The sequence below is a fragment of the Pristis pectinata genome, chromosome 3 (genome assembly GCF_009764475.1).
Source record: "Pristis pectinata isolate sPriPec2 chromosome 3, sPriPec2.1.pri, whole genome shotgun sequence".
Classification (NCBI taxonomy): domain Eukaryota; kingdom Metazoa; phylum Chordata; class Chondrichthyes; order Rhinopristiformes; family Pristidae; genus Pristis; species Pristis pectinata.
This window is the reverse complement of record NC_067407.1, coordinates 48,401,311-48,425,748: the sequence shown is the minus strand read 5'-3', so window position 1 is coordinate 48,425,748 and position 24,438 is coordinate 48,401,311. Positions and strand designations below refer to the sequence as shown.

Here is a 24,438-nt window from a genome sequence, read left to right as displayed (position 1 = left end):
TTCATTCAATTGATTTTGGGCAAATAGTACTAAAAAAAAACTAGTGAAGAATCCTGTCTTTGTTGCTTTGTGGTCTTCAGAGCCCTTGAATTCATGTTAAATAATGCTAAACATTACAGATGAAGCAGCTAAATGGCATTATGCTCTGGATAACAGTTAACTAAAGGTAGGAACTGTAACACTGCAGTTAGTATCACTTAAGGAAGAGCATTGTGTAGTAATCAGCAAGTTGTTTCCTTATCTATATTTGACCTGAAGTCTTATATACGCTCATGACTGCATACCACTGTGTCTATCCTGCAGCTGGGCATACCCAGGGATGGTGATGGAGGATTCTGGCATCTTGGCTTAAAGGTATGATTCAGTGAGTTGATTTAGTCTATGGACGATTCTCCTGATTTTGGCAGAGGTCCATATCACTGATTAAGGAGGAATATTTTATTATTTTACACTGGTCTTATAGCAGCTTGATTTGATTTCAAGGCCAGTTGAAAACTAACCACATTGCTATTGGGTCCAGATTTATATATATGACTGACCAAGTGTGTGCAGCATGTTCTCTTTTTTCAAAGGATATCATTAAGCCATGTAAATTTTGACAACAATGCAATAGATTAATGCTTCCCATCCTATGTTTTTGTTTCAGGTTTAATCATTCGCTGAACTTGTATTTCCTAGCTGTCATAGTAGGACTTGAATTACGCTTCTGGATCATTCCAGGTCTCCAAATTACTATTCCAGTGATCACCAACCTGAGTGCAATTGTGCTAGTTTTCACAAGTGCCTCTGTTCAAACTTATCACCCACTGTCCCTTGCTGGCTTATGAATTACTACTTCTTTATCAAAACTTGGAAGAAACACTTGAGCAGCAAAGCCACAGAATGTACTCTGTGCCCTAGCAGAGGAACTTCAAATATCCTACATCAAGAGTGGCTTAATCACACCTCTGCTGATGAAAACTTAATTATACTGCTATCAGACTGGGCTTGTCCATGACACTACTGATGAGATTATCAAAATACAGTACCCTCTCTCTAAGTCTTGCTCACCAATGTGTGATACTGTTGACTTACACTGGCTCCTGCTTCAAAAATTCCCCAATAATAAGATAGCCATTCCTGTTTTTAAGTATCTAAAGGTTTCAATGTCCACAACACCACTACTCTTTGTACCAAGACTTTTGGACCATTTTGTTTCTCCAGTTCCGGTCTCTGGTGCTCTCCTAAGCTCATTTGATCAAGCAATGCAGTTATGCATACACTTGCCTACACTCCATAATATTTGCTCTGCAGGTTTTCTCTTCTTAATTCCTTCTCCTCCTTCAAGATGCCACCTTTTTAATCAATCTTTTTTTGCTTGTGGTGACATTTCTATTGGATGGAAATAGTGCCAATCCCTTGGGACAGCATAAAAGTGCAAGTTTTTGCTGTTGTTGTTAAGTCACACTCACACAATCCTTAAGGAGAACCTTAAGGTACCCCTTTCACACTGATGACACCCTCTATTGCATTGTATGGCAACCAACTTCAGTTCAAAGCTCTTTAGTCCTAGCATTTTGAATGAAGGGAGACGAATATAAAAATGAATGAAAGGAAACACCAACCACAAAATAATGGCATATGAGAGAGAGAGAGAGAGAGAGAGAGAGAGAGAGAGAGAGAGAGAGAGAGAGAGAGAGAGAGAGAGAGAGAGAGAGAGAGAGAGAGAGAGCGAGAGAGAGAGAGGCGGCAAGGGAGGGGTCTTTGACAAAACTGCTTAAGATGGTTAAGCCAAAAACACTGCCTTGATGAATTTCTGCAGTGATATCCTAGAACAGGGACAATTAACTGCCAACAACCACAATCATCTTACTTTGAGTGAGATGTAACTCTAACCATTGGGGTTTTTTCCTTGATGCCACACTCAGTCACTGGTGTCACAGGCAGTCACTCCTGTGTCACCTCTGGAATTTAGCTCTTAGGCCCTTGGCTGTGGCGAGGTCTGTAGCTTAATGGTCTTGGCAAAACCAAAACTGGACATCTTTGAGTAGGTTATTGGTGAGTAACTGCCAACGACAGCTTCTTTCACTTTGCTGATGATTGAGAGCAAACTGATTGGGTTGCCCTGCTTTTTGTGAACAAAACATATCCAGGCAATGTTCTACATTGCTGGATCTATGCCAATGTTGTAACTGTACTGGAATATCATGGCTGGAAGCACAGCTTGTTCTGGGGTTCAAGTCTTCAGTAGTAAAGCTAGGATGTTGTCTAGCCTGACAGTCTTTGCTGTATTAATAAATGACTGAGAGCACTAGACATCATGAAGTCAGGCATGTATTGCATTTAGCTCAAGGTCCCTCTAGCATTTATTTCTCCAGAGCACTTACTGAAGCCCATATTGTGAGAATATGTATGTTGGCAGATCTCCAATGTAGATGAAATAAGTCAGGCTGTCATCTACAGCATTCTGAGAAAACTGCTCATATTACAAGGCTAATTAAGACTATTTTCAATGATTGACTTTAGTTTTGTCTTCTTAAAAATCCACAATTACTGAAATCAAACAGTTTTTAAAAAGAGCATTACCATTATTACTGTGCTTGAAAACTTGAGAAAGAGAAAGGCCTTGGATAACCTTTTAATACTGCTACGGCATGTTAAAGTAATTTGGTGAGATAGATGTTGATACAGTTTATGGTTATCTTGCATTTGTAATCTAGTAAGATGGCAACTTCTGAAACATATTCCATCAAAACATTGCGCTTCAATTAAATACTTATTCACCTTCCACAGATACAACTAGCTTCATTTTAAGCCACCTGACATATATACCACAATGTCTTATATTGAAGGTATTCTTCAACAACTAAGTGTCTCGGGTTGCTGGATATGGATTAGCCTGTTCAATCAATTTAAAAATCTAACAAGGTTGTTTTAGGATGTTAGATTCTGTAAATATTTTTTTTTAATTCCTTCATTAAGTTTTCATAAGCCATTAAGTTCTTTAAGCCATCTGCAGCAACAATACAGTGTCAATGTTTTCTAATGGAACCTGATATACAAGGTGCTGGAAAGAAGACAGATGGATGGAATGAGATGGTAAAGATGTACAAGAGGTACAGGGTTAACCTCATTTTGGGATCCAAGCATCCACATTTGTAAAGAAGTTGTGAAGAATTTACTTTGGCAAGTGCTCCAACTCTCAAGCTATATTTGGTAGTGAAATAAAACATTTCTGGTAAATGAACATCTGCATTAACCATTCAAACATCCAGGTATTTAGTCTGGTTTGCCCATGAGAATGTAGGCAGAAAATAAAAGGAAGAAATGTCACCCACCAAGTAAGCATAATGTGTGAACTCCAGTCTGTCGGTTCCTTTTGATTTTGTCATAGAAGCTTTCAGGTTTCCAAGTCTCTGTCCAGAACACAATGGATACAGTTTCGCCAAAATTGTACAACTAGGGAAGAACAAATAAGTCAATCAATACTTGACCAACATTTACATGGATCCATTTCTGATCTTAACATCAACAAACAAAAGTTTTATATTTGATGAAGGCTCTCAACCCGAAATGCCGATTGTCCATTTCCCTCCACAGATGCTGCCTGACCCACTGAGTTTCTCCAGCATCTTGTTTGTTGCTCCAGATTCCAGCATCTGCAGTCTCTTGTGCCTCCAGACCCATTGTGCAGACCTGTTGCAGGTGCTTTGATAGCAGAGTGGCATTCAGGTCTGCCAGGGTTCTGTGACTATTGTTGAACTTGTTATCCTAGAAAAATCTCTGCCTAAGGAGAGTTGTGCAGCCAACAAAGAGACAGCAGCTTACATCTCATCCAACAGGTGATGATGAGACCACAGGATCCGGGCTACCTTCTACACATGGAGTAGCTCCGCCAGTCAACAGCAGTGACCCACACTCACCGTGCTGGCCAGGATGCAGCCCTGAGCCCCACATCTCCACACTGACTGCTGTACCACTTGCCCCAGCCCAGACAACACCAGCCTTCACAAGCGACCTCTCCACATTCAGCACAGAGTGATTCAATGCTGGTGGGGCATTAGCAGAGGGCAGGGTTCACACTAGGTTTCTGGCACAGCAGCAGAGAGCATGAGGGTTCTCATCAGGTCTCTGGCATAGCAGCATGTAGCAGCAGTGGGGATGGCTGGAGTTCACACCAGGTTCCTGGCAGAGCAGCACAAGGCACCAGATTCCTGGGACAGCAGCACACATCCTGAGTTGATGCCTTTTTAAAGTACAGGAGATAGTACCTATCAGTATTTGAACCAGAGGTCCAAGGGTGTTACAATGAATCAGTGTTCTGCAGGGTAGCACTAAGCCAAGTATCACTGTATATCACTGTTCTTTCATTATTGCTGCGTCTAAATCCTCCTTGAAACTTTGACCCAATTGTATTGTGTGACTACCTTCCCCAAAGTACTGCAGTGGTTCAAGATGGCTCACCACCACCTTCTCAAGGGCAATTAGGGAGAGGCAATACACGCTGACCTTGGCAGGAATCCAAGATCTGAAAAAAATAATACAGGAAAGAAAAAAATGTAACTGCGATTTTTCAATGACTTAGAATCTCACTGCACAAAAGGTTGTTGAATGAGTTTTCAAATTAGGCCTAATCTTGCTCTTTCCCCATTCCACTTCTGCTTACAACAGCGGATTCAATAAAGTAAGTACAATTTTCAATATAACAATGACACTGTTCCAAACAGAAAACATGCACAAGTTTACCATTTGTTTTGTCAAATGAAAACGTTTGCAAAGGGATGTACAATGGAAACAGGGAAAACAGAGTCTATTTCACTAGTGGGGCACTCCAGATCTTGTAAAGTACACATCACATCTACATTAACATCTTTTTTTTATTGCTAATACCATACCCTAAAGTCTCAAGATTCTGCACCACTTTTAATTATGATCCTGATATCGTTACTGAGTTTGTAACATGGAGCAAAGATTCACAGCGGTAACATAAACCTCAATATGTAAGCTAGATTCACATAGAATAGTTTTGAGACATTACAAGAAATTGCACAATGCTTGTCCTGTTGCAAACCACAATGCTGCTAGAATGGAAATAAAATAAGTAAGACAAAACAAGTTCATTACTAATTCTCTTAGGTAATACTCCGTAATCTGAAGCTGATCAATTTTAGGATTCACATCTGCAGCAAATTAGGGCAAAAACAAGACATCTGCATATTTGAAATCTAAAATCTCTGGTCAGACCACACTTGGAGTATTGTGTTCAGTTCTGGTCGCCTCATGAAAGAAAGCATGTGGAAGCTTCAGATAGGGTGCAGAGGAGATTTACCAGGATGTTGCCTGGATTGGACAGCAGGTCTTATGAGGATAGGTTGAGTGAGCTAGGGTTTTTCTCTTTGAAGAGAAGGAGGATGAGAGGTGACTTGATAGAGGTGTACATGATAAGAGGCATAGATCGAGTGGACAGTCAGAGACTTTTTCCCAGTGCGACAATGGCTAACACGAGAGGACATAATTTTAAGGTGTTTGGAGGAAGGTATAAGGGGGATGTCAGGGGTAAGTTTTTTTTACACAGAGAGTGGTGGATGTGTGGAATGCACTGCCTGCAGAGGTTGTTGAGGCAGATATATTAGGGATATTTAAGAGACTCTTAGATAGACATATGAATGATAGAGAAATGGGGCGATGTGGGAGGGAAGGGTTAGATAGATCTTCAAGCAAGATAAAATGTCGGCACAACATTGTGGGCCGAAGGGCCTGTACTGTGCTGTAGTGTTCTATGTTCTACTATTAATACATTCCTGAATGTAATTTTACATAATGCTTGTCCCATAGCTCTTTCAATGATAATGCATTCCAAATCCTGAGCCAAGTTCAAGGTACCATTCAGCAGTGGGGGCTTCATTAACCTTGTTAAAGCAAAGATTCTCTTAAACCACTGCATGTACGTTTGGTGCCGTATCAAGCTTTCCAGATCAAAAGATTCCACATTTGATTTTTAATCTTTGAGGACGTGTTGAATCTCAGCTAGGGCAACACTGGGGAGTGGGAGGCGGGGAGGAGAGAAAAGAGTCGAGTCACCTGCAGATCAGCTATGCCTTTTGTTTTTAATAATTATCCAATGATCCCTTTTGCTAAATAGATGAACATTAGGAGAAGACCAAATCATGCATGGCTGTAATGTCCCCTCCAATGCACATTAATAAATGAAGAATTGTTATCTGACTGAAAAAGTCAAAGGTGCCAGAACGCAAGAAACGTCATTTCACTGAGAATCAATACTTCTTCTGAAGGAAAGAGGGAACGGAAAGAGTAAACAAAAATCAGTGCTCATTCCAAATATCTGAACATATCATCAGACGACAACCGTTTGCTCTCCAGACACAGGGCATGGCTTTATCATCATTACACCAATGGAGCACTCAGCTGTACAAAGGATACTGCATGATTTCTGTAATCAAAGATACCTAGCTTTGTGGAAGTTTCAAGATGCATCTGCCATGCTTCAGTGATCACATATGCAAATTTCTGTCTAAAGCAGATTTTAAAAATAATTTTTAAAAATGAATGACGTTCATTTTCAGTCTACAAAATACCTCAACAAAAAAAAATTACTTTTTAATAAATTTCAGGACTCAAACTGTATTTAAAAACACCATTTTGCCAACTAAACAACAATATTTCTATGACCACTAAAAGCTAAAGAAATAGAAGCAGAAGTAGGCCTTTTGTCCCCTTGTGCCTACTCTGCCATCAATATGATCTATTAGTTTTGTGCCACTTTCCTGCACTAGTCCAATGTTGGCACCCCATGTGCAAGTGTTGCAACAAATAGTGCTGCTGCCTAACAACTCCAGCTTCCGTGTTCAATACTGACCTCCAATGTTGTGTGGAGTTGCATGGTCCTCCCTAGGATAATGTGGGTTTACCCCAGGTGCTCCAGTTTCCTTACATATCTCTAGGATGTGCTGGTTGGTAGGTTAATTGTCTACTATTAGATGATTGGTAACAGAATTAGGCTGGAGTTGATAAGTACTTGAGTGAGAATAAGTTACAGGGAAACAAGTGGGAGAATGGGACTGATGGCACTCAAAGTTGGCATGGATTCAGTGGGCTGAATGACTTCCTTCTGAGTTGTGAGGAAATATGAGAATCCCTTGATTCCCTTAATATTCAAAAATCTAGCAATCTGTCTTGAAAATACTCAGTCACTGAGACCCCAGATCCTTTTTGAGTGAAGAATTCCAATGATTCAACACTCTTTCCATGAAGACATGTTTTCATCTCAGTCCTGAACAGCCAACCTCTTATTTTGAGACTGTGAACCTGGTTTTAGACACCTGCAGCCAGTCATCCTTGCATTGTACCTGTAAGAATTTTGCTTGGTTCAATGAGGTCATTCCAAAGTCAAAAGAGGATAGGCCAAATCTTTCCAATCTCTCCTCATAAGACACCTTCCCTTTCTAGGAATCAACATGGTGAACCTTTTCTGCACTCATGGCAAGTGAATACTTCCTTAGGTAGGGACACCAGAGCTGCATATGATATTCCAGATGCTGCCTCACCTGTTTTGGTACTCAAATCTTCTTCAAATGAAAGCCAACATATCATTTCCGTTTATGATTTCACGTACATGTATTACTTGCAGTGATACATGGACACCCAGATCCTTGTGAACATCAACATCTTTCATTCTCTCACCATATAAAAAATACTCCATGTTTTTTTTAAAAGGTGGATGACCTCACATTTTTCCATATTATATTTCACTTGTCATTTCCTCATCCATTCCCTTGGCATGTCTATATCTCCCAAAGCCTCTCTGCATCCTCCTCACAATTCACAAGCACTTGTCCAAGTCTTTGATATAGACTGTGAACACCTGGGGCTCCAGCACAGATCCCTGCAAGATCCCACTCATCATAGCTCCCAACATGACAATGACCTGTCTATTCCTATTTTGTTTTCTATCCGAATTCTCAATCAACACCAATATATTACACTCAACTGCACCTGCACTTCTTTGGTAATCTCTTGGGTGGCAGCTTATTGAAGGACTCCTGAAAGTCAAAATACAGATATCTACTGTATAGGTTTACCCTTATCTATTCAGTTGGTTGCAATCTCAAATAATTCCAACAAATTTGTCAGACATGATTTCCCTTTCATAAATTGATATTGACTCTGCCCAACCCTTTTATTATGTTCTAAATGCGCTGCTACCACTTCCTTAATGATAGGTTCCAGAAATCTTACTACTGCTGATATCAGGCTGACTGGTCCATAATTCACCATTTTCTCTGTCTCATTTTTCTTTAATAGTGGGATTACATTTGCAACCTTCCAATCTATGAGAACAGTTCTAGAACTTATGGAATTTTAGAAGATGACAACCAATACATCCATCATCTCCATAGGGAACCTCTTCAAAATCTTGGAAATAAGATCATCAGGTGCAGAAGCCATATCAGGTTTCAATCCCATTAATTTCACCAAAACGATATATTTCCAAAATAATTCTCATTTCTTTCTGTCCTTTGTTTACTCTGGATCTGCTGTTCCCAATACTTCCAGCAACCTGTGACTGTAAGGGACCTACTTTAACTCGAGCAAGTCTTTTCTAACGACGTTTTTCTGGTCTGATTTTTGCATTTCTCACTAAATTACTCTTATATTCCACTTTATCTTTCCTTTTCAATTTCTTGAGCAACTTTGTTGAATTCCAAAATTTTCCCAATCCTCAGGTTTACTGGTCTTTTGGAGAACTTTAGAAACTTTATTTGATTTGATCTAATACCATCTTTAATTCCTCTGGTTAACTGTGGCTACCCTTGTGTTTGGCTTTTGTGCTTTAAAGGGATATATGTTTATTGTAAACTATGTATTATTTCTTTAAAGATTAGTGATTACTTGTTTACTGTCATGCCTTCTAATATAGCTTCCCAATCTACCATAACCAGTTCATGCCTCATGTTCCATAACTTGCTTTGTTTAAATTTAAGAGCTCGGTTTCAGCTTAAATTACGTTCAATCTTTATAATTGACTGCAGATGACATATTTCTTGAACCTTATAGTGAAACCAAATTACAAACTGCACTTCAGCAGCAGAATAATAAATTGTTTATGTGGACAATCTTATAATTATAGACAATAGTTATATAAAGCATTTATTGCAGCAATATGTCTCAAAGCCTTCATTAAGCAATTTTCAAGTCATGGAAGTAACTTTTTGAACAAATGACCAAAAGCTTAGTTAAAGCATTAAGCTTTAGGCAGCTTCACAGAGAAGAGTTGGACAGGTTAAGAGAGAAAATTCTATAATTTAGAGCCAACAGCCAAAGACAATGCTGCCCATGGTGAAGAAAATCAGGCATACCAGAAATGGGGGGTGGGGGTGGGGGTGGTGGGGGTTGCAGATATCTTAGATGCTTGTATGATAAAGCACATTGTATCCTCCAATTGTCTGTGATTAGTGCCGTGGGAAATCCAGTATTGTACAGTTAAGTGTGTAGCTCATACGGAATCACAACACAGGAAGCTTCTAAATAGCTAGATCAGGAATTCTATCCTATAAAGAAAAACAGGAATTAAAAGAAATAACACAAAAAGTAGTATGGCTTTTGCGAGCTTTCACGAGTTTTATGTTGAAGTGCATTTCCTGACTTTAAGGTGGACAAGAAGGTTAATTTAGAACAAGCCCTAAAAAGCTATAGTTCATCAGCCTAACATTTGTTTCACAAAATACAAAACAGAAATGAAGTTTCTCCTAATAGCTCTGCTACCTCAAGTTTTGATCAATTGTTACATACAAAATGCCAACTCTAATCCCAAACAGAGTGTTGTGTCTTCATGATAGGTATCCTGATTGTAATTTAGCTGCACTGGGTTTGATAGAAGGGAAATACAGTTAGATTCCTACTCTTGATCACTATCCAAAACTCCTAGACATCTGGTGAGAACAGAACTAGGTCAGATGATGATGTTGCTCAAGAAGACATTGATAGGAACGTATGGAAGGGTGCCTGCCATATATAGCAACAGTAACTAAACATGGAATGCATATCTTCAGGGAAGATGAATAGGGTAAAATAAAAAGTAGGAGGAACAAGTTGCAAAGAATCCATATTAATGTTTCAGTCTGGCTGCTTATTTATTTAAAATCCACTTTCTGCAATTTCCTTCATCACTCCAGTAGAACATCTCTAATCCCGTTCTGAGGCATTCTTTGTCCTTGGATTTTGTTGGGATCCTATCTATTCTCTGCAGAACTAATTTAAATGACTCCAATACTAAGTATTCAAAATTAGATACAGGTTACTTGTGCAGGAAACTATTTCAAATCTGAATATTAACAGTCAGTTATACAAATATACCTCTGAATATAGAAGATCACTCTCAATAATTTTCATGAATTTTTCACCACATAGTTTTCCGGCACCAATTCAAGCTGCCTCAGACGACAGCACTAATTCTCAACATAGTTCAATAACACAAAACTTCTTCATTCAAATCTGCAGCCTCAGCTGAGCTGCCACTGCTCTATTTATCTACTAAATCAAATACTATTACAGAAGTGAAACTGGAAGTGAAGCTTTGGATGTCAATATGGACAAGTCTCCAATTCTCTCAAGCCTGCTTAACTGTGGCATTACACTATGTATTGAGGCAGTCTCCCCAGACATCCTCACTCATTGTTGTAATAAGCTAAAGAATCTCTGAAAAGACAAATCGAACATTGCAGTATGTTAATAAGCTGGAAAAATTCAGAAAGGGCTCTAGATAAATTACTAAGCAACAATTAAGACAAATTAATTTTGGGTTCCTCATAGATTACACGAGGAAAGGCAGACACCGGAAACCACACTATTGTAGATATTTGTTGGGATTTCGAAAGAAAGAAGAAACAGCATGTAGGACTGAATATTCAAGGTATTGGGACATGCCATTTTGTTCAATTGCTGAAACAATTTCAAATCTAAATATTGAAAATCACCTTTACTTCAAATACTAAGGACAACTCACAATAATTGCCATGAATCTTCCAACAGTAATTACATTTAATGCATTTCCAGTGGTGATTCGGGTTGCTTCCAATACTGTGCTTGATAAAATATTGCAGATGTTTATCATCTGTTGAGGAAAAATATCTTTCTAATGTCAATATTAAATTTACTCTTCAATAATTTAATGTCTACATCCTCTTCTCCTGATAGTTTGATTTACTTTGAACCTTCAGGGTGCAGCAAGCATCCCTCTACCTTTTAATATGTAATTTTTCCGTAATTTTGATTGAAATGAAACATTAAAAATAATCAGATTACCAGCTGAAATTGATAAACGCTAATTAACTAACAGTTCAAGATTGTTAAAAAAAATCTAGAACTTCTTCTCACATAAGGTGCACGCTGAAAGAATATCAGCCTATATTCTCAGTTTTGGAATGACAGCACTATTTTGCATAGTTATGAAGATCCAAACAAACACAAGTGGGCCAGCACAGCTGCGCTGCACAGGACTGACCTGTCCAACCTCTTTCAGGGGTAGTGGGTCTCTCATTCCATAAACATGAAGATCAGTAGTGGTGATACATTTTCATCGACATAAACCACTCCATCTACTAAATTGTCCTCTGCTGTTACAAATGGCTGTCCGTGCAACCAAACAGGAACTCGAATAGTGGAAACATCAGCAGAAAATATGGATGAGGTTATGTGTTTGGAGTTTTTCATTACTGAGCAAGAGAATGGGAGAAACAGCAGACCCTAGGAAACCTCTGACTTAAGTCAAATAAGTCAGTTCATGAGTAGCTAACTCAGAGCAGTCAGTCAAGAGACTCAGCAATCTCCGAAGAAGGCAACAAACTTCAGTGAACATAAAGCAATCATGTAAGCTCCCTTCTACAATTTGCATGAACATGAGGTGGAACAACAAGCATTCAGAGAACATTTTGAAAACTTAAATTATGTTAAAAATATTTTAAAATATATAAAAGTGTATTTCACTTTTGACAGTAATGGCAATGTTCTATTTTTAAGAACAAGTTCTCAGAACCTTCCCCAGATAAAATATTTTGCATGGCATTCAATACTTTCTTGTAAGAGTAGAATACCCAAAGTCAAGGGATGATCTAACACTTTAATGATGGTAAGTTAAACTGCCTCTTATGTACACATCATTATTCATTTTACATCTTTCTTGCCTTGAAAGTACAACTACGATTGAGAATGACAAGACTGATTACCTACGTGCAAAGGTTGTAGTTAATAATGCAGATGAATTGAGGGCACATATCGGCCCATGGATGTGCCATATTTCAGTGATTACTGAAACAGGACAACAAATAAAAACAGAAGATGCTGGAGATATTCAGCAGATCAGGCAGCATCTGTGGAGAAGAGAACAGAGTTAATGTTTCAGGTTGATATCTGTTTTTCTCTCATTTCCAGCATTTTCAGCTTTTTTGCTATTCAAGGAAGCTCAACAGTCCCAGTCACTGGGCTTTTAAGATGAGATATAGATACAAAGAAATGAGCTGTGAAAAGAGATAGTGTGTTGGTATTATCAAATGAGGTTATTTGTTGAACAAAAAAGTGAAAAAGTACATTACCAGGATTGTATTAATGGCTACTTAGTGTGGCCTGAGGGACATGGAAAAGCAAATCCATAGGCAAATTTCTGATGTGCAAAAACAACAGGGCAGTCTTAGTTAGGGGTTTCAATTACCCAATCTGATCTTACCTTAATATTGATAGGGATATGAAGGTATTGAGGAAACAAGAGTTCTAAATAGCATGCAGAAGAACTTATAGAGCCAGAATGTAGCAAGCCCAACAAGAGGTGGGGGCAAATTCCAGATTTAGTTTTAGAGAAGGAGGCTACGGTGGGAGCAGTATATAGGGGAAAGTAATTGTGTGGTGAGGTTCATAATTTGGTTGGACTTAGCACAGTTATGGATAAAGATAAAATAAGAGTAAGATTTCTAAATTGGGGAAGGCAAATTTTACTAGGATAAGAAATGATGTAGCAAAAGCAAACTGGAAAGTACATGAACAAAGGGAGACATTCAAAGAAGGGGAATCAAAAAGTTCAGGATTAATGTGTTTTCAGAAAGAAAAAGAGTGATGCAAATTTAGAGCCTCATTGAGAACATAGAGGGTAAGACAAGGCGAAAAAACTTTCCAAGCTGTTAAAAGGAATGGAGGAAATTGTAAAGGCTCTCACCATCATTCTTCTATCCTCTCTGGAGTGTTACCAGAGGACAGATAATGTTGCACCATTGTTTAAAAAGAGAAGGGAATAAAACAGCATAATTGTAAGCCAATTAGTTAAACTTCACTGGTGAACAAGTTATTAGAATGAATTTTGAGAGACAGTTTAAACTTCATTGAGAAAGGCACTGCTTAATCAAAGACAGTCAGCATGAAAAAATCTCCTGAACCTTTTGAGAAGATGACAAGGAGGACCAATGAGGGCTGTGTTTTTGAAACTGTTTATATGGATTTCAGCAAGGGTTCTGACAAGGTCCCACATGGTAGACTGGTCAAAAAGTAAAATCCCATGGAACCTCTTGTTTTTGGTAACATATATTCAAGTCTTAGACTTAAATGTCAGGACCATGATAAAAAGATGTCAGTCGCACAGCCAATTTTTTGTATCATCTGCACAATGAGGAAGTGGGCTTTAGACAGCAGGAATATATCAACAGTCTGATCAGTTGGATGGAAAACTACCAAAACCAATTCAATATAGAGAAAGGGGATACACAATACATTGGAGCATGCTGAGACAAGTAGAGGAACACATAAACCTCTTAAGTGCATGTCCACAGATCTTTCAAGACTGAAAGATAGGTGGATTGAGTGGTAAAAATTATATTTCCTTTATTCACTAAGGCATGGAAGAGCAAGGGGATTGCACTAGAACTGTATTAGTTCGGCTGCAGTAACACTACAGGAAAGGTATAATTACGTTGGAGAGGTAGAGAGGTGATTTATGGGAATGTTGCTAGGACTGGAGTTTTTTTAAGCCTAGGGTCATTTTCTCTGAAACATGTGAGGCTGAGGGGAGATTTAATTAAGTATAAAATGAAGGACCTAGAGAAAGTAGGAAGAATCTATTTCCTTTACCAATTGGGTCAAAAACCAGAGAGCATAGATTTAAGAAATTGGCAGAAGATTAGAGAAGACATGAGGAAAATCTTTTTCACTGACAAGGTAGTAGCAATGTGGAACTCACTGCCTGAAAGGATGGTAGAGGCAAAACCAGTTTTCACATTAAAGGAGTACTTTGATATGTGCTTGACCTGCAGGGCCACGGATCTAATGTTGGAAGGTGTAATCAGGCAGAGTTCACAAGATCACAAGACAAAGGAGCAGAAGTAGGCCATTCAGCCCATCGTGTCTGCTCTGCTACCTCACCCTGAGCTAAACTATTCCCATCTAGCCCCAATTTCTAGCCTTTTCCCCATATCCCTTGATACCTTGACTAATTAGATACCTATCAATCTCCTCCTTAAACACCCCCGATGATTGGGCCTCCACAGCTGTATATGGCAACGAATTCCATAAACCCACGATCCTCTGGCTAAAGAAATTTCTCCTCACTTCAGTCCTAAATGGGTACCCTTTAATTCTAAGACCGTGCCTTCTAGTTCTGGACTCACCCACCAAGGGAAACAGCTTAGCCACATCTACTCTGTCCAGTCCTTTCAACATTCTAAATGTTTCTATGAGGTCCCCTCTCATTCTTCTGTACTCCAGTGAGTACAGTCCAAGAGCCGACAAACGCTCATCTTATGTAAGCCCTTTCATTCCGGGAATCATCCTCATAAATCTTCTCTGAACCCTCTCCAACATCATTACATCCTTCCTAAGATAAGGGGCCCAAAACTGCACACAGTATTCCAAATGAGATCTCACCAGTGCCCCATAGAGCCTCATCAACACTTCCTTACTTTTATACATTATACCTCTCAAAATGAATGCCAACATAGCATTCGCTTTTCTTACCGCCGATCCAACCTGGTGGTTAACCTTTAGGGTATCCTGCACGAGGACCCTCAAGTCCCTTTGCACTTCTGTACTTTGAATTTTCTCCCCCTCTAGATAATAATTTGCCCATTTATTTCTTCTTCCAAAGTGTACAACCACACATTTCTCATCATTGAATCTCATCTGCCATTTCTTTGCCCATGCTCCTAAACTATCTAAGTCTCTCTGCAACCTTTCTGTTTCTTCAATAGTCCCTACTCCTCCACCTATCTTAGTGTCGTCTGCAAACTTAGCCACAAAACCATTTATTCCATAATCTAAATCATAGATGTACAGTGTAAAAAGAAGCGGCCCCAACACCGACCCTTGCGGAACACCACTGGTAACCGGCAGCTAACCAGAACAGGATCCCTTTATTCCCAACCCTTTGCTTTCTGCCTACCAGCCAATGCTCCACCCATTCTAATATCCTTCCTGTAATTTCATGAGCTCTCATCTTATTAAGCAGCCTCTTATGCAGCACCTTGTCGAAGGCCTTTTGAAAATCCAAATACACAACATCCACAGCCTCTCCCTTATCCATCCCACTTGAGATTTCCTCCAAAAACTCCAATAGGTTGGTCAGGCAGGATCTTCCCTTCATGAAACCATGCTGGCTTGGACCTATCTTGTCATGCACCTCTAGGTATTCCATAACCTCATCCCTGAGGATCAATTCCAATAACTTTCCAACCACTGACGTCAGACTAATAGGTCTGTAACTTCCTTTATGCTGCCTCCCACCTTTCTTATACAGCGAAACTACATTTGCGACCTTCCAGTCCTCCAGAACCATACCAGAGTCTAATGATGCCTGGAAAATTATCACCAATGCCTCCACAATCTCTAAAGCCACCTCCTTCAGAACCCGAGGGTTCCCTCTTTTACAACCAGCATAGACAGGAAGGGGCAAATGGCATCATAAGGTTTCTATGATCCTATGAGCTTAAGCTCTATTTCAGGTCCTTGATCAAAAATCTTGATTGCCACTCAGTGTAATGCTACATGGCTGTAAATAGTGCCCTTTAGATGAGATATTATAGCAAGACCTGGTCTACACTTTCAGTTAGATGCAAAAGATCCTGCACAGTTTGAAGAACCAGAATGTCACAGTTTATTTAGTTACCTTTCAATCAATACCATTGCAATAATCGGTCAACTTTCTCACTACTATTTGCAGAACTATCACTCTTCATAAACTGACTGTTTCAATTGCCAAATCCATGATTGGCTGCACATCATTTAAGGAATTTGGGGAAACACACGGCAGTATGTAAAAGCAAAATGTTTTTCCTCTCATTGCTCTTGACCAGCAGGAGTAAGGATTATTTTCCATCGGGTAATGAGCTTCTATGGATACTTACTTCAAACAATCCCCTCACCTCTCCACTGTAATCGATGAATACATTCTTGATGCAAAATCTATTTTACAATGTAGAAATTACATTACTGGAATCATCAATACAGATCAACACTGAGCACTCCATATTGCTAATTATGGAAGTGGAAGTGTCACACAGCTGCAATTTCAACGCACAAAAACTACCATAACAAGAAAGAATTATTTTCCCCTAAACTAAAATTACAATTCTGACAGATATGATCCAGAATCCTCTTCCACATCTTAACCTCCATCATCTGATGAATGCCCTGATTAGAGAGAACACCAGAGTGATGAAAAACCAACAAAGGTGTTTCCTGTTATGATGGTAAAAAAAGACTTAACTCTTCACTAAAAAATGCATTTCCTTTCCAATGGGGTCTGATAATCTTTTATACAGTTGCATTATTTAGAAACTCAAGTACACAATAGGATGAAATGTTTCGAATTCTGGGACAGTACCATTATTGATATTCATTATTTTCCATTGAATCATGTTGTACTTACTTATCTTTGTATTATAACACAGGAGGCCATTCAGCCATCAGGTCCATGGTGGTTCCCAGCAGAGCAATCCCATCAGTCCCACTCCTCCTCCTATTTTCCCTGTAGTCATGCAACTTAATCTCTCTCACATACTCATCAACCTCTTTTGATACTTTTGCTATTTACCTGCAGTAAAGGATAATTTATGTAACCCAATTAACCTACCAACACATCTTTGAGATGTGCAAGGAAAACAAGATGGTCAAGGAGAGAATGTGCAGGCTCCATAGAGTCAGCACCCAAAGTCACGATCAAATCAGAATCCCTTGAGCTGTGAGGCAGCAGCACCAACTGCTGCACCATGTTGCATTGTGGGGTCAGAGTTCAATCTTGTTTATTGGGAACATCTGACTTTTTTTTGTATCCTTCATTATAATTCTAGTTATTACTGTTCAACCTAAATAACATCCAATTTGGGTTGCATGTTCTGAGTGATTGCAGTCAAAGAGAGCTTCAGACAGTTATGCACTTCTATTAGCAGGTTTCAGGAGAAGGCATTTTGGTGTCATTATTGATAATCCAGTGGAAATTTTCCACTAACGAATATGTTACTATCAAAGCCCAGGATTCATCTTGAACAGCATCTAATTACAAACTCAAACTGCCATAACTATTTCTGAAACAAATATCTAAATTTCAGAGAAGCCTGACAAAAACAGTCAAGATTTCAAAGCAGAGAACATTGCAAAAAGGACTGTGCATACAAGGGGATGGTTTGGAATGCAGGCCATGTGAATCTCTTCTACCAAAATGGCAGGTGCTACATTTCTGGCATAAAATGTTTATGTGCACAGCATATTGTATGTTTCAACATAAAAATCAGGAAGAAGAGCAAGTCATATGACCACTCAAGCCTACTCTGCTATTCAATAGGTAATGACTGATCTAACCTCAGTTTCAACTCCATTTTTCTGCCTGTTTTCCATAACCCTCAATTTCCCTTTGGCTGAAAAATCTGCCCATCTCAGCCTTGATAGCATTCCAGATTTTAAAAAGAGTCCATAGATTTATGACCCTTTGAATCTCAGCATCTATCTGTCAAACCCCCTCATAATCTTTGACTAGTAGTGTGCCACAGGAGTCTCTGCTGGGACCTTTGTTGTTCGTTATTTACAGAAACGATTTGGATGTGAATGTAGAAGGCATGGTTAGTAAGTTTGTAGGTAATACTAAAATAGATGGTATTGTAGAGAGTGAAGAAGGTTATCAAAAATTACAGGGGAATCTTGATCAGCTGGGTAAGTGAACCGAAAATTGCAAATGGCTTTCATTTCAGGTAAGTGTGAAGTGTTGCATTTTGGGAAGTCAAACCAAAGTAGGACTTATACAGTGAACGGTCAGGTGCTGTGAAGTGTTGTGAAACAGATGGACCTAGGAGTACAAGCACATAGTTCGCTGAAAGTGGTGTCACAGGTAGACAGGGTAGTGAAGTAGCCATTTGGCATGCTCGCCTTCATCAGTCAAGGCAGTGAGTATAGAAGTTGGAATGTTACATTGCAGTTGTACAAAATGTTGCTAAGACCACACTTGGAGTATTGTGTAAAGTTTTAGTCACCCTGTTATAGGAAAGACATCATTAAACTGGAAAGAGTGCAGAGAAGATTTACGAGGATGCTCTCAGGACTCAAGAGCCGGAGTTATGGGGAGAGGTTGGGCAGGCTAGGACTTTATTCCTTGGAATATAGGAGACTGAGGGGTGACCTTATAGAGGCGTACAAAATAAAGGGTTTAGAAAGGATGTATGCACCTAGTCTTTTTCCCAGAGAAGGGGAACCAAAAACTAGAGGGCATAGATTTAAGGAGACAGGTGAATGATTCTAAAGGGACCTTCACACAGAGGGTGGTGTGTATATGGAATGAGCTGCCAGAGGAAGTGATTGAGGCAGGTACAATAACAACATTTAAAAGACATTTGGATAAGTACATGGATAGGAGGGGTTTAGAGGGATAGAACCATAGAACAATACGGCAAAATACAGGCCCTTCGGCCCACCATGTTGTGCCAACCTTTAAACCACGTCTAAGACTATCTAACCCCTTCCTCTCACATATCCCCCTATTTTAAATTCCTCCATATGCTTATCTAACAATCTCTTGAACTTGACCAACGTATCAGCCTCCACCACTACCCCAGGCAGCACATTCCATGCACCAACCACTCTCTGGGTGAAAAACCTCCCTCTGATATCTCCCTTGAACTTCCCACCCATTACTTTAAAGCCATGCCCTCTTGTATTTAGCATTGGTGCCCTGGGAAAGAGGCGCTGGCTGTCTACTCTATCTATTCCTCTTAATATTTTGTATATCTCTATCATGTCTCCCCTCATTCTCCTCTCCGAAGAGTAAAGCCCTAGCTCCTTTAGTCTCTCCACATAATCCATACTCACACAATCCAGGCAGCATCCTGGTAAATCTCCTCTGCACCCTTCCCAGTGCTTCCACATCCTTCCTATAATGAGGCAACCAGAACTGGACACAGTACTCCAAGTGTGGTCTAACCAGAGTTTTGTAGAGCTGCATCATTACCTCGCGGCTCTTAAAGTCAATCCCACGATTTATGAAAGCTAACATCCCATAAGCTTTCTTAACTACCCTATCCACCTGTGAGGCAACTTTCAGTGATCTGTGGATATGAACTCCCAGATCCCTCTGCTCCTCCACACTACCCAGAATCCTACCATTAACTTTGTACTCTGCCTTGGAGTTTGTCCTTCCAAAGTGTACCACCTCACACTTCTCCAGATTGAACTCCATCTGCCACTTCTCAGCCCAGATCTGCATCCTATCAATATCTCTCTGCAATTGTCGACAGTCCTCCACACTATCCACATCACCACCGACCTTTGTGTCATCTGCAAACTTCTAACCCACCCTTCAACCCCCTCATCCAAGTCATTAATAAATATGACAAAAGGTAGAGGTCCCAGAACTGATCCTTGTGGGACACCACTAGTCACAGCCCTCCAAACTGAATGCACTCCCTCCACAACAACCCTCTGCTTTCTACAGGCAAGCCAATTCTGAATCCACATGGCCAAGCCTCCCTGGATCCCACGCCCTCTGACCTTCTGAAGAAGCCTCACTAAGATCCGTGTAGACCACATCTACTGCACTACCCTCATCAATCTTCCTGGTCACCTCCTCAAAGAACCCTATCAGGCTTGTGAGACATGATCTTCCCTTCACAAAGCCATGCTGGCTGTCCCTAATCAGTCCATGATTCACTAAATGCTCATATATCCTATCTCTTAGAATCCTTTCCAACAGCTTGCCCACCACAGACATAAGGTTCACTGGTCTGTAATTCCCTGGACTATCCCTACTACCTTTTTTGAATAAAGGGATAACATTTGCCACCCTTCAATCTTCCGGTACCATTCTCGTGGACAACGAGGACTCAAAGATCCTAGCCAACGGTTCAGCAATCTCCTCCCTCGCCTCGCGGAGCAGCCTGGGGGATATTCCGTCAGGCCCTGGGGACTTATGTCCTAATATTTTCTAACAGCTCCAACAATTCCTCTCTCTTGATATCTACATACTCTAGAACATTAACCTTACCAACACTGTCCTCAGCGTCATCAAGGCCCCTCTCCTTGGTGAATACTGAAGAGAAGTATTCATTGAGAACCTCACCCACTTCCACAGCTTCCAGGCACATCTTCCCACCTTTATCTCTAATCGGACCTACCTTTACCCTTATCATCCTTCTGCTCTTCACGTATGTGAAAAGAACCTTGGGATTCTCCTTAACCCTACTCACCAAAGCCTTTTCATGTCCCCTCTCCTCAGCCCCTTCTTAAGCTCCTTCCTTGCTACTCTATATTTCTCATGAGCCTTATCTGATCCTTGCTGCTTACACCTTATGCATGCTACCTTCTTCTTCCTAACTAGTTGTTCCACCTCTCTTGTCACCCATGGTTCCTTTACCCTGCCATTCTTTCTCTGCCTCACCGGGACAAATTTATCCCTAACATCCTTCAAGAGATCCCTGAACAACGACCACATTTCCACAGTACATTTCCCTTCAAAAATGTCATCCCAATTTACACTCCCAAGTTCTAGCCTTATAGCCTCATAATTTGCCATTCCCCAATTAAATATCTTCCCGTCCTCTTTGCTCCCCTCCTTGTCCATGACAATGCTAAAGGTTAGGGAGTGGTGGTCACTGTCCCCCAAATGCTCACCCACTGAGAGATCTGTCAGCTGACCTGGTTCATTACCTAATACTAGATCTAATATGGCATTCCCTCTAGTCGGCCTGTCAATTTACTGTGACAGGAATCCGTCCTGGACACACTTAACAAACTCTGCCCCGTCTAAACCTTTGGCCATATGGGCCGAACGCAGGCAAATGGGACTAGCTTGGTGGGCAGCATGGTCGCCATGGATAAGTTGAGCCGAAGGGCTTGTTTCTAAGCTGTATTACACTGTGACTCTATGACATTCTTCTAAACTCCAAATAAAGTATAGGTCAACCCTGCTCAATTTCATAAGGTTACCCTTCTTTCCAAGGATAACCCTTTCATCCAAACTGGATGCCTATTTTGTGCCCAAGAAGTGCAGCATCAACCAATTTCTAAACCTGTGTGCTCCAGAAATTTAAACATGTTCTACCTCATGTCAAAAAGATGAAGTGTAGGGACCAAATTACTCTAAGTTCAATGATCTAAGAACTGATGGAATTTAATTAAACTCTTACTTAGCTGTAAATTGCATTTTGATGCTTTCATCTTAAGCTATAAAGCTGGTTATTCAGAATGCCCTGTCGGATCTTGTTATTTTTGAATCCGCAGGTTCTTTTAGGAGTCCAAGAATGAGTTGAAAACAACTTGGTGCTTCATAAAGTTTTATTGGAAAAGTTAAAAACAAAGAAACAGTCACAGAGCACACGCGCTAGCTTTACTACTAGGAGATGAGCCAAGACAAAGGAACTAAAAATGAGCTAGGGCCATGAGGTAAGAGAGCAAGACTGTGAGATAAGCAAGAGAGAGAGAGCAGAGGCAAGAGAGAGCGAGATAAGCGAGGGAGAGATAGAGGCAAGAAAGAACAAGATAAACAAGAGAGAGAGCAGAGGCAAGATAGAGCAAGATAAGCAAGAGAGAGATAGAGGCAAGAGAGTGATTAACAAAAAATGACACCTTTTATACCCGAGATAAGGGGTACTCCTTAGCTAACAATAGTCCAATCAGAAAACCTATTAGATACCTGTGGCAAAACCAACTAATGAGAAAACACGTATTCACCTGATGGACGAATCAATAAGCTAAAAAGCGGTTATACCTTGTACAGCCACTTGAGGTGTATTAAACACTGTACATGTTAAAAAACTACTTAAAACAGTTGAATCCAACAGCCCCAATAATTGTGATTCTGCCTGTTCATTGTAAAACATATTAAATAGTACAGGCATTCAAATAAAGAGGTCACAAGAAGTACCCAATTTAAAAAAAAGTTTTCTTCTATCTTGCAAATAGAAATTATAATTTTGATCACTGGGAAGAAAATTAATATAGGTTTGTTGTTCAAGGTCTCATTAAATTGTGAACATGAAATTAATACATACACAATCATCCAATGTCAGGAGTCTTGCCAGATAATTTCTACTAGATTTTTAATGTTAGTTTTCTTTTGAAAATCCCTCATTCTAGTTAAACTTTTTATTTACATCTTTATGTCAGCAACTCATGGTAACATAACTCATTATTACATTGTTAGATATGAAAGGAACAAACAATCTCAAAGGTACTATTCACAAGGGGGCACCTATATGCTGAGATTTATAACCACACTGAAAATTGTGGTAGGGAATCAAATGCTTTTTAAGCAAAGATATGCATCTGAAGTCTACAGCTGAGAAGTACAAAGTACATCAATATAGCTTAAAAAAATCTAAATATGTAAATATATTCAACCAAGGGTTGAGACAGGGTAGTGATGGCTGGCTACTGTCATAAGTTAATGTGCTGTCTGCCAACATGTGAAACAGTGTGCACAGATCACGTCAATCTATATGACTAATAATACTGGTGACCACAAAGGGACTATAGCTGTTTATAATGCAATGAAGTGAAGCAGATAATTTTACAAATGCAGCAAAGGTAAACAGAATTGAAGGACAAGATCTTCACGCAGACAACAGAACTCATGATCTTGACTATGAAAGTGACACAGACTTTTCTTTCCTTGTGTAGTTGCTGCTATGTTACCAAATGCTTGTTAGCTAATTTTAGCGGGTTGCCAATCATAATCAACCACAATAATATACCGGAATAAAATAACTTACAAGACTGTAGATATTTGAACTGATATTGTCACGAACCAGCAACAAAAGAAACACACTGAGCATGATTCAGTGTTAAAAACTATTTTATTAATCACTACTATTGATAATACGTAAAATAAAAGTAAAAATGTTAGTATGTTAGAATCCAAGAATGTTAAACCTCGAACGTTAACCCCAAAACTAAACTCTTCGTGTGTGTGTGTGACAAAGTCCAAAACTCCCAGTTCCTGAATGGTTCTTAAAGTTCAGTTCCGCAAGCCATAAGGTGAAACATGAGCAAGGGCTTCTTCAACAACCACCGTTGTCTGAAGATAAGATGTAGATGTAGAAAAACATAGAGAGAGTACATACGAAATCCAAATGTTCCACGATGGAACCCAAACGACACTTCAGTGTTTACTCGGTAGTGACTTCCTCACCCCGAAAAGCATCCGAACCGTGGTCGTCCACATACAAATACCTGTTTCCTTCTACAGGTCAGCAACAAAGTGAACTCCACCGGATTACTTCCAACTTCCATACATGGATTTCAGTGGCAAACACAGTTATTGTTTCTCATCCATCGATAGAGAAAACAAGCAGGCTGGTGTCTCTCTCCCTTCTCTCTCTCTCTCTCCTTCTTCTTCTTCTTACTTCTTCAACAACGTCATTACGTCCTTTATCTTCTATTGACGTAAGCACGCCCCACACACATATACACACACACTCTCTATCTTAAAGGGACTTTCACTGAGTCCGTAACACCTCCCACCTAAAAAAAATTTTTCCCAAGAAAAATTTAACCGCACATACAGTTAGTAATGTTAATAATTATCATGCTACACAACTACAGACTATCAGATTAGTACAGATACATGTTTCCCATTTAACATCGGGAAAGACAATCAGCAATCACATTATCTTTGCCTTTAATGTGAGTTATCATGAGATCAAACTCTTACAAAATTAAACTCCAGTTTAACAGCCTTCTGTTCTTGTTTTTGACTCGGCTCAGAAACACCAATGGGTTATGATCTGTATACACAGTCAATGGTTTCTGAGCGGTGCAAACATATACACTGAAATGTTGCAAGGCTAAAACAAGCGACAGTAATTCTTTCTCTATGGTGGAATAATTCTTTTGATGCTCATTAAATTTCTTTGAAAAGTAAGCTACAGGATGGTCAATATCATCAAGGTCACCCTTCTGCAACAACACAGCTCCTGCAGCTTCATCACT

The 24,438-nt window shown here is 39.7% G+C and overlaps 1 protein-coding gene across 1 annotated transcript in view; it reads right to left on the bottom strand.

Annotated features, from left to right (window-relative positions):
• The window catches only part of dph5 (diphthamide biosynthesis 5), a 63,133-nt gene that overhangs the window by 11,338 nt on the left and 27,357 nt on the right, over positions 1-24,438 (bottom strand). Inside the window, 1 exon segment of the mRNA XM_052011474.1 lies at positions 3,318-3,438. Coding sequence (XP_051867434.1) covers positions 3,318-3,438 — 121 coding nt within the window.